Genomic DNA, 16728 nt, shown 5'->3' on the forward strand with positions numbered 1-16728 from the left:
GGTCTTCGGAGCAAGGACAAGGGATCCTCAAGCAGCATTCGTGGACGCTCTGGCAATTCCATGGAACTTTCGGCTGCCGTATGTGTTCCCTCCGGTGTCACTCCTGCCCAAAGTAATACGTAAGTTCAAGCAAGAAGGAGGAAATCTACTTCTGGTCGCTCCAGCGTGGCCCAGGCGGCACTGGTGGTCCGATCTACAGGGCCTCTCGTTGGATCGTCCACTTCTACTTCCGCAACGACCAGACCTCCTTGTTCAGGGCCCTTGTGTTTACCAGGACTTGGCCCGTCTGGCTTTGACGGCGTAACTCTTGAAGCTTCTGTCCTGAGGGCCAAGGGTTTTTCTGAGGCGGTCGTTCTAACTATGTTGAAGGCCTGTAAGCCGGCTTCTGCTCAGATCTACCATAGGGTCTGGAATGCTTACTTTACTTGGTGTGCGTCTCACAATCATGATGTTTTCAAGTTTAGTACGGCCAAACTATTGGCCTTTCTACAACAGGGCCTGGACTTAGGCCTTCGTCTGGCCTCCCTTAAGGTTCACATCTCTGCCTTGTCGGTTTGGTTTCAGAGAAAGATTGCTGCCCTACCTGATGTTCATACCTTCACTCAGGGCTTGTTGCGGATTCAACCTCCTTATGTTCCACCTGTGGCTCCTTGGAATCTGTCGGTGGGTCTGGAGGCTTTGCAAGAGTCTCCGTTTGAACCTCTTGCATTTGCGGACCTAAAGTGGCTCTCCCTTAAGGTTTTCTTTTTGCTGGCTATCACTTCAGCTAGAAGGGTATCGGACTTTGGTGCCTTATCCTGTAAGTCCCCCTATCTGATGTTTCACCGTGACCGGGCGGTTTTTACAACGCGTCCGGGTTATTTGCCCAAGGTGGTGTCTTCCTTCCACCTTAATCAGGAAATTGTGGTTCCGGACTTTAATTCTCCTGAGGCGTCATCTAAAGAGCGGTCTTTGGATGTGGTGCGGGCTCTCCGTATCTATGTGTAGAGAACTTCCTCCATTCGGAAATCCTATTCTCTTTTTGTACTGTTTGGTTTTCACAAACGTGGCTGGCCTGCTAACAAGCAGACCTTGGCCAGGTGGATTAGAATGGTGATTGCACATGCTTATGTACAGGCTGGTTTACCAGCTCCTGCTACCATCAAAGCCCATTCTACTCGGTCTTTCGGACCTTCTTGGGCGGCCCGCCGTGGTACGACCCTTGAACAATTGTGCAAGGCGGCTACGTGGTCCTCAGTGAACACGTTCATAAGGTTCTATGCCTTCGATACATCCGCCTCCCATGATGCTTCCTTTGGACGCCGGGTTCTTGTGCCCGCTACAGTGCGTCCCCTCCCATAAGGAACTGCTTTAGGACATCCCCGATGTTATTCCTTGTGGAGCCCAGTGTACCCCGCAGCAGAAAACGAGATTTATGGTAAGAACTTACCGTTGTTAAATCTCTTTCTGCGAGGTACACTGTGCTCCACAAGGCGCCCATCCTGGCGCACTTTGCTTCTTTGGGTTGATATGGCATTAGCCGCTGACACCATCCCCGGTGGTGGTGAGTGTGTGGTTCATGTGGCTGGTTATGATTGTCGTCTCTGAAACTGAGCTCCTGTGCACGGAGGCGGGGTTATAGAGGAGGCGGCGCTTTGCATCTTGGGAACAGTCAAAGCTTTGAGCCTGTTGGTGCCTCGGATCAAGATCCTACTCTACACCCCGATGTTATTCCTTGTGGAGCCCAGTGTACCTCGCAGAAAGAGATTTAACAACGGTAAGTTCTTACCATAAATCTCGTTATACTGGTTTTGCATGTAGCAAATACACTACATTTTGGCTACTTTTTATTTTACACAGAAATTCAGACTCAAGCTAAGGCATATACCTGTACATCCTTTCCCTATTGCTTATCTGCTCAATTTATTTTAGAACCCACCTCACACACCACCGTAATGAAACATGGTGTTGCCAAGGGTCAAATTTGCTCCTGGTTTATTTTTATTTTTTTGGGGTGGGGTTGTGTGTGTGTGTGGGGGGGGGGGAGGCCTGCTCCAACTAACTGCATCAGTCACATGATGCCTACCTCCATGAGATTTTGGCAGCAACAACATGTTGCTGAAAGATACAGTAAAACATATTGCTGAAAGTTGTGTTGCAAATGTACAAGTTTATTATTTTTCGGTTATAATAAATGTAAAACGACAAAGCTAATATTGTATAGGTTTTGATTATTTTAATATTCAATAATTTAATCTATTTTGTTTATATTCAAATGTGTTTAAATATGTTGTATGTACCGTAGACAATACAACATATACAATTCACCCTGGATGCTAATATTTTACAGTGTTTTACATGTACATGGTACTGTAGTAGTGTTTATGGCGATGGATATATTGTAAGGAATGCAACTCTCTGGGGTTAATGTTGCTGGAGTAGGAATAGGATATAAGGGGCAGGGGGCTGGAGAGAGAGGAGGTGGGCCTTTGAAGTTGGTAAGGGACACTCTTTGTGAGTACATATCACCCTTTCACACCCGGGCTGGCATATTATAGTTCTTAAAATGCATTCGGTGACCCTTGAATTGATTTATGTCAGACGCTCCCCCAGCACTTTGGTTGCCCTGGGATTCAGTGGAAGAAAGCTGCTTCTTTTCACCCGTTTCCAAGGCAACCTCTGGGAGCTGAGCATCTGAGAACAATTTGGCTGAGGTGAGAAATGGTATGAGAATTGGTGGGAATGGATACAAGAAAGGCGCCCTCTTACATTCTTTATGGGAAGCTGTAAAACGCAGAGTTTAGTGCTTGATGCAGGAGAACTGCGGTGTGCTAGATTTTTTATTTTGGTTCTTTGACAAACATCAAGGTGTTCAAACTTAAGTTGGTTGTAAACAGCTTCTGCTCTCTGAATAAACAGATTAATTAGCACGTTGTTTCTGGAGTGAAAAGATCTAATGAAAGATGAATGAATTTATGAATATAAAGTTACAGAACAACACATAATCCAACATAACATCTCCTTCATATGTTAGCAATTATAGTTAACAAAAGAAAAACAATGTCATAGACATCATGAACTTGTATAATGAATGTAGAGACTGATGTTTATTTCATATTTAATCACTTAGGGGATTCTTCAGAGTTGGTCGCGATCGCAGCAATATCTGCGACCACTAAAATCACATGCTGGCGATCGACCAGCACATGGCAAGGCTGCCTAGCATGTGTGGCTCCGCCTCACGATGCGATCGCAATTCAGTTGTGATCGCATCTAATAGAGGTAGACCCCTGCCTACGCAGCATGGCTGCATATGTAGTCAGTCCAGCGCCATGTTTCCACTCGCAGGAAACGCAGGCAACGTCATTGGGTCGCCCCTAAAACGGCTATGACATGCCCCCGTTTCTTGCTCTCCTTCCCCCCAGCGGTGCATCGCCGCCTGTCAATCATTGCGCGATTGGATCCTTCCGGGATGTGATTGCATCATGATACAGTATCCTACGCATGCACACTGCAGCTGTTGCGCGTGTGCAAATTGGAAAGCCACGGCCTTCAGAGCGATCGCAGCCATTGCGATCAGCTCTGAATAAGGCCTTTAATTCCCTTATATGGGAAAATGAAAACATAAATTAGGTGAATTATGTTTTGCAGTTTCCCTTGTTATTTAAACACCACCACTGTCCCATTTCTTCCCGATAACCTTGGTAGTTATAAGAAGTGATTAAAAAAAGATGGCATCTATTACTGTTGAAGTTGAGTAAAACTTTCTATTTTATTTATTTAATATTGTTTATTCTTGTAAAGTGAGATATGTTATCGATACCATAACTGCCAACTTGTTCCTATCAATTAGTTCCTATAAACATAATCAGTGATTCTGACTTGAATTGATGTTTCCTACTGAGTTTGGGGAACAGGATGGCTGCTTATGTTTATTAGTGTCAACTTTTGACAAAGTTTGCATTTTATATTTGTGTCTTGTTTGATTTACCTTCATTCCATTAAACTTGGTTACTTATTATCTGCACTTTCTGGCTAATTACTGTAATGGGTATAAATTATGCACTGTGTTTTTGACCATCTTTAGTACTCGCAGTGAAGACACACCTTCTGATGTATTCTTGTAGTATTTGCTTCTGTTATCTGCAGCGGGAGAGAGGTACATTTGCACGCTTATGCAGAGTTGGGCCCAACCCACTTTTGCAGCCACCTCAGCATAGGTAGCAAAATGGGTTTTTTTCCCCACTTTTCGGAAGCATTTTGGGGTAAATGCAGGTAAGCCTTGGAGGTGCCCTGGGCACTTAAGACAGGGGGGCCCTGATGGAAGGTGGGGGATGTATATTAAATTGTGCATACCTCCCAACATGTCCCATTCCAGGAGGGACAAAATGCTCTCTACCTGGACTTCCCACTTAATATATGATTGGCGTCACCTGTTTTGAACTATTTAATTGATAAGAAAGGTACTTCAACAAAGGTGATTGCAATCAGAAATTAAGAAGAATGTCCAGGTAGAGAGCATTTTGTCCCTCTTGGAATGGGCCATGGTGGGAGGTAAAGATTGTGTATATTAAATTTAAACCAATGGTGTATATTAGTTTTAACTTAATAGTTTAATAAGGCCTGAGTACTGTTTATAGCTCCACCTAATTGATAGACAACTATTTTATAAACTTTTCTTGTAGTGGAACAAAGTCAACTTAACCTTAAAATACACATAAAAAAAATAAAAAAATGTATCTCGTCACATGCAAGAAGAGCAGCAGCCTCTGTACTACTTACAAACTGGGAGAGGACTCAGGAGGACTCTGTGTGTGTGTGTGTGTGTGTATCTCTATCTCTAGACCCAAATAGTTTAGTTGCATAACAGTTTACACAGGACTCCCAGGCAGGGAGAAGAAGAAGCTGGGATCCCTGTGTCACGAACAGCTCTCTCCACCCTCTTATTTCTCCTCTGGTCATAAAGCTCTGTCAGTAGCTCATGAAACATGATATTCCTGTTTCTCTGCCCGCTCTGCATACTGTCCTGCTTGCAAACTGGCTGCTGGTTCTGCTGCTGCTTAAGAGGGAAAGCTAGTGATGTCAGTGTTCTCTGGCCGGGGGGAACCCGGGGTACATTATGCCCTGCATCCCACCCCCTTAATTTGGCTATGGGTAAATGTATGATCCTCCGATATGGGGGAGAAGTGGTATCAGGGCACATTATATGCACGCAGGGGCGGATTGGGAACAAAAAGCGGCCCTGGAAAAATTTGTACTAGTGGCCCCACATGGGCAGCACCAGAGGTGTAAGGTCTAGCCATGGGCCATGGCAGCAGCACCCTCCCCCCAAGACTTCCCAGAGAGTGGGCACGTCCAGCATCAAGGGGGAAGTTCAAAAGAAATAAAATTAAATATTACAGGTTGAGTATCCCATATCCAAATATTCCGAAATACGGAATATTCCGAAATACGGACTTTTTTGAGTGAGAGTGAGATAGTGAAATCTTTGTTTTCTGTGGCTCAATGTACTCAAACTTAGTTTAATACACAAAGTTATTAAAATATTTTATTAAATGACCTTCAGGCTGTGTGTATAAGGTGTATATGAAACATAAATGAATTGTGTGAATGTACATACACTTTTTTTGTGCACAAAGTTATTAAAAATATTGGCTACAATTACCTTCAAGCTGTGTGTATAAGGTGTATATGTAACATAAATGTATTCTGTGCTTAGACTTGGGTCCCATCACCATGAAATCTCATTATGGTATGCAATTATTCCAAAATACGGAAAAATCCGATATCCAAAATACCTCTGGTCCCAAGCGTTTTGGATAAGGGATACTCAACCTGTATGAGCATATTATATGATACACCTTCAGAATTTAGGAAACTATATCAATCTTTAGAAAGATATATTTGCTTGCTTATTACACCAACCGTATCCCAATCACTATTCACTCAATCTTATATGTCAGCCAAGCAGGCAGATCATCTAGATCATCTGCAATCACAGGCTTAAGTGGCAGTAATTTTCATATATGCAAATTATTTTGCATCTTATTCATTATGTCTATAAAAAGGACCACATGTGCTCAAACAAAACAGGCCCCCACGGGTGCGTCGGCCCACCGGGAATCTTCCCTGTAAACCCTATGGCCAATCCGCCTCTGTATGCACGTATACTGTTTCTCCCCCATGTATGACTCTGGCTGTGCAAGCAGTCTTTTAGATAGCATGCCGATATGAAGGGTTAGCAGTGCTGACTGTTCCGACACCTGTAGCTGTTGATTTCAACAGCTGCAGGTTTCGATGCCCATACACCCCAGCAGGGACAGGTCTGTCCCTGGCTGCAGCAGGTGCTTGCACTGGGATGCGCTCTGGAGATCTCGCATGAGTAGCGAGATCCCACACATGCGCACTGGAGCCAGCTGGGCTGGAGTGACACAGTGCATCAGCACTCAGCTGATGTGCGGTGTGCTTCGGCGGGGTTCGCCTGATGGGGGAGTTTTTACACCCCACTCCGGCAGACAAGATGATCGTACATCTTGTTGGAGAAGCAGGAAGTGTTATAGTGGCACGATCTGTACCGCTATAATACATTCCCCCATTTATGCTTGCTTATGCTTAGACACAGATTGAGTGCAACTCTAAATCGGGTCCACAATACTTAGCTCTGGGATACAAAATCTTGTTTCTTATAAAAATAATTTATTTTTTACTTTAAATATAATTATTTCATAAACTAGAACACAGAACATATTTACAAGAGAAGCTATTATAAAACACCTTATCCATATACTTCCATCTCCTTAGAAGAACCTGCCCCATTACCTGTAACTTGAACACCTTGATATATTTGCAATGGGTGTATTGTGCTAGCCCCATGGGACAGAGCTGCTATACTAAGGGTAGAGTATTGGCATTTTTTTTTTGCCTGACAAGCTGACATTGAAAAGGTTTCCTGCCCTGAGTGTTCTGCCAGAGTCATTAGCGCACAAGAAGGGTCTGTGCCCATTGGCAGAGTCTCTGAATGCTTCTCATTCATTTCTCTCTGGGTATTATACGTCCAGTCTTTGAGAAGCAGCAGCTCTTGAATCCTACCAAACTGAGCTCAGATCTCAATGCTGAGAACCTGTCTCTGAGAATAAAAGTAGTTCAATTACATAATTCACTTGTGTACAGCTGAACCCCTGTACTGACAGAGTAAATGCCACATTTGTTTAGTGTGTTTCATATGTTTACAGTTGTGTACACTTTCTAGCTGGTTCTGTTTACATAGTTGTGTGAGATAGTGTCTTTGAAACATATCCAACCAAGGGGTAAATTTTATTAGCCGAGAGGTGGGCAAGTTGTCGCTGCATCTTGTGGAAACGCCAACAAGGGCATCTCATCTTGCTCCCCTCGCATCCCGATATTGTTACAGTTTCACTAGTCCGGAGCTACCATAAGTGCTGCTTATATCTTAAATTACTCACGGGGACTCGCAAGGCAAGTCCAATTTGTGAGGGGTACAAGTTACTGTTGCAAGTGTGGATCTTGTCCTGAACTTGTGGATTTTTATATGCAGCCCCATGAGTCTGCAAACATAAATCAGTGCGTACAGAGGTGCAGCTAATTGAATCAAACGCTAGGAGTAACACGCTTACTGTACTATACACAGTAGACAAACTGCATGAAACATAAAAACCTGTTTTCTGTTGTATCTTATTAATTGTGTGTCTAACCTTTAGGGATGTCTCATCATGGAGGATATTCCCACAATGCACTGCTCTATGCTTTGAGAGACTGTGGTATCCGGCACATTGACACAGCTAAACGGTATGGCAATGAGGAACTGGTTGGAAAAGCAATATCTGACAGTGGAGTGAGAAGGGAAGAGTTGTGGATCACCACTAAGCTATGGCCAGGGGACTATGGATATGAAAAAGCTACGCAAGCGTGTCTAGATTCATGTAAACGGCTCGGATTGGAGTATCTAGGTACGAAAAATAATGTGGTTGCCTTTGATGGCATATAGTAAATCGTAAAAGTCCTTGTGTTGTAACTGTATAATAATTAGTCTATTTGGCTTAACATCTGCACGCATGTACAATTGCTTAGTAAATTTGTCAGCTGTAAAATTGAGCTCATTATATACCACTTATAGACCGTTAAAGGACCATTAACCTAAGATACATGTTATCTTTCATAAAAGAGTTGCTAATAGCATACATAATTGTATATGCAAAAGTTGCTATACTTTGATAGTACTTATATTCATACTTGCCTACTTTTGAAAAAGCATTTCAGGGAGATTGTGAAAGTAACACTTATCAGTGCGGACGTGTACTGCTACATTGGAGAGGCATGTCATAAAAATGACTTACATCCAAATGTAAATGAGCCCCAACGTTTGTAATATCTACCTGTTGAAGAAAAGACACTGATATTTTTCAGGAAATGTTCGTGTATTGGCCCTCATTCCGAGTTGTTCGCTCGCTAGCTGCTTTTAGCAGCTTTGCACACGCTAAGCCGCCGCCTACTGGGAGTGAATCTTAGCTTTGCAGAATTGCGAACGAAAGATCCGCATAATTGCGAATAGAAATTTCTTTTCAGTTTCTGAGTAGCTCGGGACTTACTCTGCCACTGCGATCAGTTCAGTCAGTTTCGTTCCTGGTTTGACGTCACAAACACACCCAGCGTTTGCCCAGACACTCCCACTTTTCTCCAGCCACTCCCGCGTTTTTCCCAGAAACGGCAGCGTTTTTCCGCACACACTCATAAAACGGCCAGTTTCTGCCCAGAAACACCCACTTCCTGTCAATCACACTCCGATCACCAGAACGAAGAAATTTCTTCATTAAGCCGTGAGTAAAATACCTAACTTTTTGGCAAATTTACTTGGCGCAGACGCACTGCGAACATTGCGCATGCGCAGTTTGCGACAAATCGCTCCGTTGCGAAAACCACTAACGAGCGAACAACTCGGAATGAGGGCCATTGTGTTTTACAAGAGGTACTGTAAGTGGCCAAGAGAAACCTTATTTAAAATGCATGTAGCCATAGGGATCATTGTTTCCTTATAACAATGCAGGGCAATGGCACTGATGAACTCCTTTGAATGTATGTAGCTCTGATTTATTTTTTTACCCCAAGAATGTAAAGTAAAATCAGGGAGATTGCTGGTCTATTCAGGGAGTGAGGGAGATTGCTACTATTTCAGGGAGTCTCCTGCGGAATGAGGGAGGGTAGGCAACTCTGCTTGTATTCATCAGTTGTGGATCATTAGGTCGACCAATATTAGGTAGACGTGCCTACCTTTTAAAAAGCATTTCAGGGTAAAATATCACCTACAGTATATGGGTGGTGTTAAAGTGGACTTGTACTGGTTCGCCTGGGAGCCATGTCATACAATTGACTTACATCCAAATATTTTGTTTCTCTATCGTCCTAGTGGATGCTGGGGTTCCTGAAAGGACCATGGGGAATAGCGGCTCCGCAGGAGACAGGGCACAAAAGTAAAGCTTTCCGATCAGGTGGTGTGCACTGGCTCCTCCCCCTATGACCCTCCTCCAAGCCAGTTAGATTTTTGTGCCCGGCCGAGAAGGGTGCAATCTAGGTGGCTCTCCTAAAGAGCTGCTTAGAAAAGTTTAGCTTAGGTTTTTTATTTTACAGTGAGTCCTGCTGGCAACAGGATCACTGCAACGAGGGACTTAGGGGAGAAGAAGTGAACTCACCTGCGTGCAGGATGGATTGGCTTCTTGGCTACTGGACATCAGCTCCAGAGGGACGATCACAGGTACAGCCTGGATGGTCACCGGAGCCTTGCCGCCGGCCCCCTTGCAGATGCTGAAGTAAGAAGAGGTCCAGAATCGGCGGCAGAAGACTCCTCAGTCTTCTAAAGGTAGCGCACAGCACTGCAGCTGTGCGCCATTTTCCTCTCAGCACACTTCACACGGCAGTCACTGAGGGTGCAGGGCGCTGGGAGGGGGGCGCCCTGGGAGGCAAATGAATACCTATTTTGGCTAAAAATACCTCACATATAGCCTCCGGAGGCTATATGGAGATATTTAACCCCTGCCAGAATCCGTTAAGAGCGGGAGACGAGGCCGCCGAAAAAGGGGCGGGGCCTATCTCCTCAGCACACAGCGCCATTTTCCCTCACAGAAAGGCTGGAGGGAAGGCTCCCAGGCTCTCCCCTGCACTGCACTACAGAAACAGGGTTAAAACAGAGAGGGGGGGCACTAATTTGGCGTTAGAAATATATAAAAAAGATGCTATAAGGGAAAACACTTATATAAGGTTGTCCCTATATAATTATAGCGTTTTTGGTGTGTGCTGGCAAACTCTCCCTCTGTCTCTCCAAAGGGCTAGTGGGTCCTGTCCTCTATCAGAGCATTCCCTGTGTGTGTGCTGTGTGTCGGTACGTGTGTGTCGACATGTAGGAGGACGATGTTGGTGAGGAGGCGGAGCAATTGCCTGTAATGGTGATGTCACTCTCTAGGGAGTCGACACCGGAATGGATGCATTATTTAGGGAATTACGTGATAATGTCAACACGCTGCAAGGTCGGTTGACGACATGAGACGGCCGACAAACAATTAGTACCGGTCCAGACGTCTCAAAAACACCGTCAGGGGTTTTAAAACGCCCGTTTACTTTAGTCGGTCGACACAGACACAGACAGGGACACTGAATCCAGTGTCGACGGTGAATAAACAAACGTATTCCTTATTAGGGCCACACGTTAAAGGCAATGAAGGAGGTGTTACATATTTCTGATACTACAAGTACCACAAAAGAGGGTATTATGTGGGATGTGAAAAAACTACCATAGTTTTTCCTGAATCAGATAAATTAAATAAAGTGTGTGATGATGCGTGGGTTCCCCCCGATAGAAAATTATGGGCGGTATACCCTTTCCCGCCAGAAGTTAGGGCGCGTTGGGAAACACCCCTTAGGGTGGATAAGGCGCTCACACGCTTATCAAAACAAGTGGCGGTACCGTCTATAGATAGGGCCGTCCTCAAGGACCAGCTGACAGGAGGCTGGAAAATATCATAAAAAGTATATACACACATACTGGTGTTATACTGCGACTAGCGATCGCCTCAGTCTGGATGTGCAGAGCTGGGGTGGCTTGGTCGGATTCCCTGACTAAAAATATTGATACCCTTGACAGGGACAGTATTTTATTGACTATAGAGCATTTAAAGGATGCATTTCTATATATGCGAGATGCACAGAGGGATATTTGCACTCTGGCATCAAGAGTAAATGCGATGTCCATAACTGCCAGAAGATGTTATGGACACGACAGTGGTCAGGTGATGCAGATTCCAAACGGCACAAAGGTGTATTGCCGTATAAAGGAAGAGGAGTTATTTGGGGTCGGTCCATCGGACCTGGTGGCCACGGCAACTGCTGGAAAATCCACCGTTTTTACCCTAAGTCACATCTCTGCAGAAAAAGACACCGTCTTTTCAGCCTCAGTCCTTTCGTCCCTATAAGATCATATCTGCCCAGGGATAGAGGAAAGGGAAGAAGACTGCAGCAGGCAGACCATTCCCAGGAACAGAAGCGTTCCACCGCTTCTGACAAGTTCTCAGCATGGCGCTGAGACCGTACAGGACCCCTGGATCCTACAAGTAGTATCCCAGGGGTACAGATTGGAATGTCGAGACGTTTCCCCTTCGCAGGCTCCTGAAGTCTGCTTTACCAAGGTCTCCCTCCGACAAGGAGGCAGTATGGAAAAAAAAAAAATTCACAAGCTGTATTCCCAGCAGGTGATAATTAAATTACCCCTCCTACTACAAGAAAAGGGGTATTATTCCACACTATATTGTGGTACTGAAGCCAGAAGGCTAGGTGAGACTTATTCTAAAAATTTTTTTGAACACTTACAAAGGTTCAAATCAAGATGGAGTCACTCAGAGCAGTGATAACGAACCAGGAAGAAGGGGACTATATAGTGTCCCGGGACATCAGGGATGCTTACCTCTATGTCCCAAATTTGCCCTTCTCACTAAGGGTACCTCAGGTTCGTGGTGCAGAACTGTCACTATCAGTTTCAGACGCTGCCGTTTGGATTGTCCACGGCACCCCGGGTCCTTACCAAGGTAATGGCCGAAATGATGATTCTTCTTCGAAGAAAAGGCGTCTTAATTATCCCTTACTTGGACGATCTCCTGATAAGGGCATAGTCCAGGGAACAGTTGGAGGTCGGAGTAGCACTATCTAGGATACTGCTACAACAGCACGGGTGGATTCTAAATATTCCAAAATCGCAGCTGATCCCGACGACACGTCTGCTGTGCCTAGGGATGATTCTGGACACAGTCCAGAAAAAGGAGTTTCTCCCGGAAGAGAAAGCCAGGGAGTTATCCGAGCTAGTCAGGAACCTCCTAAAAACAGTGCATCATTGCACAAGGGTCCTGGTAAAAATGGTGGCTTCCTACGAAGCAATTCCATTCGGCAGATTTCACGCAAGAACTTTTCAGTGGGATCTGCTGGACAAATGGTCCGGATCGCATCTTCAGATGCATCAGCGGATAACCCTATATCCAAGGACAAGGGTGTCTCTCCTGTGGTGGTTATAGAGTGCTCATCTTCTAGAGGGCCGCAGATTCGGCATTCAGGATTGGATGCTGGTGACCACGGAGCCCAGCCCGAGAGGCTGGGGAGCAGTCACACAAGGAAAAAATTTCCAGGGAGTGTGATCAAGTCTGGAGACTTTTCTCCACATAAATATACTGGAGCTAAGGGTAAATTTATAATGCTCTAAGCTTAGCAAGACCTCTGCTTCAAGGTCAGCCGGTATTGATCCAGTGGGAAAAACATCACGGCAGTCGCCCACGTAAACAGACAGGGCGACACAAGAAGCAGGAGGGCAATGGCAAAAACTGCAAGGACTTTTCGCTGGGCGGAAAATCATGTGATAGCACTGTCAGCAGTTTTTCAGCCCGGGAATGGAAACTGGGAAGCAGACTTCCTCAGCAGGCACGACCTCCACCCGGGAGAGTGGAAACTTCATCGGGAAGTTTTTTCCACATGATTGTAAACCGTTGGGAAATACCAAAGGTGGACATGATGGCGTCCCGTCTGAACAAAAAAACGGGACAGGTATTGCGCCAGGTCAAGAGACCCTCAGGCAATAGCTGTGGACGTTCTGGTAACACCGTGGGTGTACCAGTCGGTGTATGTGTTCCCTCCTCTGCTTCTCATACCTAAGGTGCTGAAAATTATAAGACGTAGAGGAGTAAGAACTATACTCATGGCTCCGGATTGGCCAAGAAGGACTTGGTACCCGGAACTTCAAGAGATGCTTACAGAGGTCTTATGGCCTCTGCCGCTAAGAAGGGACTTGCTTCAGCAAGTACCATGTCTGTTCCAAGACTTACCGCAGCTGCGTTTGTCGGCATGGCGGTGGAAAGCCGGATCCTAAGGAAAAAAGGCATTCCGGAAGAGGTCATTCCTGCCCTGGTCAATGCCAGAAAGGAGGTGACCGCACAACATTATCACCACATGTGGCGAAAATATGTTGCGTGGTGTGAGGCCAGGAAGGCCCCACAAAGAAATTTCAACTCGGTCGTTTCCTGCATTTCCTGCAAACAGGAGTGTCTATGGGCCTCAAATTGGGGTCCATTAAGGTTCAAATTTCGGCCCTGTCGATTTTCTTCCAGAAAGAATTGGCTTCAGTTCCTGAAGTCCAGAAGTTTGTCAAGGGAGTATTGCATATACAACCCCCTTTTGTGCCTCTAGTGGCACTGTGGGATCTCAACGTAGTTCTGGGATTCCTCAAATCACATTAGTTTAAAACCAGTCAAATCTGTGGATTTGAAGCATCTCACATGGAAAGTGACCATGCTCTTGGCCCTGGCCTGGACCAGGCGAGTGTCAAATTGGTGGTTTTTTCTCAAAAAAGCCCATATCTGTTTGTCCATTCGGACAGGGCAGAGCTGCGGACTCGTCCCCAGTTCTCTCCCTAAGGTGGTGTCAGTGTTTCACCTGAACCAGCTTATTGTGGTGCCTTGCACCTACTAGGGACTTGGAGGACTCCAAGTTGCTAGATGTTGTCAGGGCCCTGAAAATATGTTCCAGGACGGCTGGAGTCAGGAAAACTGACTTGCTGTTATCCTGTAGGCACCCAACAAACTGGGTGCTCTTGCTTCTAAGCAGACTATTGCTAGTTGGATGTGTAATACAATTCAGCTTGCACATTCTGTGGCAGGCCTGCCACAGCCAAAAAATGTAAATGCCCATTCCACAAGGAAGGTGGGCTCATCTTGGGCGGCTGCCCGAGGGGTCTCGGCTTTACAACTTTGCCGAGCAGCTACTTGGTCAGGGGCAAACACGTTTGCTAAATTCTACAAATTTGATACCCTGGCTAAGGAGGACCTGGAGTTCTCTCATTCGGTGCTGCAGAGTCATCCGCACTCTCCCGCCCGTTTGGGAGCTTTGGTATAATCCCCATGGTCCTTTCAGGAACCCCAGCATCCACTAGGACGATAGAGAAAATAAGAATTTACTTACCGATAATTCTATTTCTCGGAGTCCGTAGTGGATGCTGGGCGCCCATCCCAAGTGCGGATTATCTGCAATACTTGTACATAGTTACAAAAATCGGGTTATTATTGTTGTGAGCCATCTTTTCAGAGGCTCCGCTGTTATCATACTGTTAACTGGGTTTAGATCACAAGTTGTACGGTGTGATTGGTGTGGCTGGTATGAGTCTTACCCGGGATTCAAAATTCCTCCCTTATTGTGTACGCTCGTCCGGGCACAGTACCTAACTGGCTTGGAGGAGGGTCATAGGGGGAGGAGCCAGTGCACACCACCTGATCGGAAAGCTTTACTTTTGTGCCCTGTCTCCTGCGGAGCCGCTATTCCCCATGGTCCTTTCAGGAACCCCAGCATCCACTACGGACTCCGAGAAATAGAATTATCGGTAAGTAAATTCTTATTTTTTCTGCAGCGGGGTACACTGTGTTCCACAGGGAATACATCGGAGTGTAGAGATGGATCTTGATCCAGAGGCACCAACAGGCTAAAGCTTTAGACTGTCCCAGAATGCATTGCGGGGCCTCCTCTATAACCTCGCCTCCAGGCACTGTGAGCTCAGTTTTAGAGTTGGTGCCTGCATGAAACAGGTCACTTAAAAGGGGGGCTGCGCTAGGCAGCCCTGAAAAAGCTTTTTAGAAGACTTCAAGGGCTGCAGCACTTCATATGTCAGTGTGACATACTGTGCTGCGGCTCCATCACCTCCCCAGCGACGTTGCATACTCCCGCTGGCTCTGTTCCCGGGTACTTACAGCGGAGGCGCTCCGGTTCCTAGGCACACCACCGCAGACGCTCTCCTGGTTCGCGTGGCTGCTACTAAGGGAGTAGGTAAGAGGGTCCCCCAGACGGGACCTGCCATTAAATTGCATTCCGGTCGCGGTTTAAGGAAATGAACTGCGACACTGGCGAGGACACTGTGACAGAGCAGGGACCCCACTATGTCCACCAGGGCATGGAAGCACAGGTCGGATAGTAAAATATCCACTTTAATAAAGCTCCATAGTACAAGGTGGTAAGAACCAGCATAGGGGAAAAGGCGCCTGACCTGTAGCCCTTCCCCCATCTCCGGGCGCCATCAACTGCTGGTGTCCCCGCCCCGGAGCTGCCTTACACTCTCCCTCACTCCCTGACTGAGACGGTCTCCAGGGCTGCAGGGCAAGGTCTCCTTTGTAAATCCGCCTGTACATCAGCGCCGTGGTTTTACAAAGTATATACAACTGTTATGCACACCAGTGCCTGCAGGAAAGTACTGGTGTCAGAACTGTTATGCACTCCAGTGCCTGCAGGAATGTACTGGTGTTTGAACTGTTATGCAAAACAAATGGACTCACAGACAGACTGGGGAATATGACATAACGTACACAGAAGGTGATAGGGTAACAAAATACACACAAGGTGAACAGAGAAGCCCAGAGGCTAAGGAACTGGGTATCTCCCTTGTATTAGAACTGCTCAGATGGGAAAAGCAAGATGTTGTGTTTTAATACGTAGAGAACCCGAAATGCTGTTGCTAAGGGCAACAGCAAAACCCTAAAGGGTTACCAACGGGTGTGGCAGTAAACTCCTTGGTCAGAGATGGAATGATAGACACAAGGAGAGTCTCCACAATCCTAATTCTCACTTGCAGTGCACAGGTTCAGCTTACTGCCACTAAACTGACCCCTGACACCTAGCACAGTGAGACAGGATTAGACAGGCAAGTCTTAGAATACAGCCGCAAACTTGCTAAGTTCACAGAGTAGTAACAGAACCCCAGCAAGCTAAACGACTGACTCCAGTCTTACTGCTAGGTCTGGATTGGCAGAGTGTAATACCAAATCCCCAGGCCTATTTGCAGTAAGCAACAAACAAATACAAAGCTACACAGTACTGGTTAACTTTCAGGAACTGACTAACCAACAAAGATTCAGCAGCATCTGCTTACCCTGAGAAGAGGCCTTATAAAGCAGGTGCTGTCCACGCCCCACTCAGACCTCACAGACTGTGAGCACAAAAACCAGCACCGGATCCCCTGCCGTGCACAGAGCCTATAACCACTGCACAGCAAAAGACCCGAACCGGAGTATCAGCTGCGCTCAGGTTACTCCGCTAGCACTTGTCTCCCGGTTGCCATGACGACGTGGTAGCACAGGGCAGGAGACCCTAACAGTACCCCCCCTCTGACGAGGGGTCAAAGAACCCCTACCACCGGGTTTATCGGGGAACTGCGAGAAGAAAGAGCGT

The 16728-nt window shown here is 46.1% G+C and overlaps 1 protein-coding gene across 1 annotated transcript in view; it reads left to right on the top strand.

The window, feature by feature from the left end:
• Nucleotides 1-16728, top strand: part of LOC134957870 (uncharacterized oxidoreductase ZK1290.5-like) — a 530010-nt gene that overhangs the window by 50745 nt on the left and 462537 nt on the right. Inside the window, 1 exon segment of the mRNA XM_063940091.1 lies at nt 7698-7946. Coding sequence (XP_063796161.1) covers nt 7698-7946 — 249 coding nt within the window.

This window comes from Pseudophryne corroboree, chromosome 9 (assembly GCF_028390025.1).
Source record: "Pseudophryne corroboree isolate aPseCor3 chromosome 9, aPseCor3.hap2, whole genome shotgun sequence".
In the NCBI taxonomy this organism is placed as follows: Eukaryota; Metazoa; Chordata; class Amphibia; order Anura; family Myobatrachidae; genus Pseudophryne; species Pseudophryne corroboree.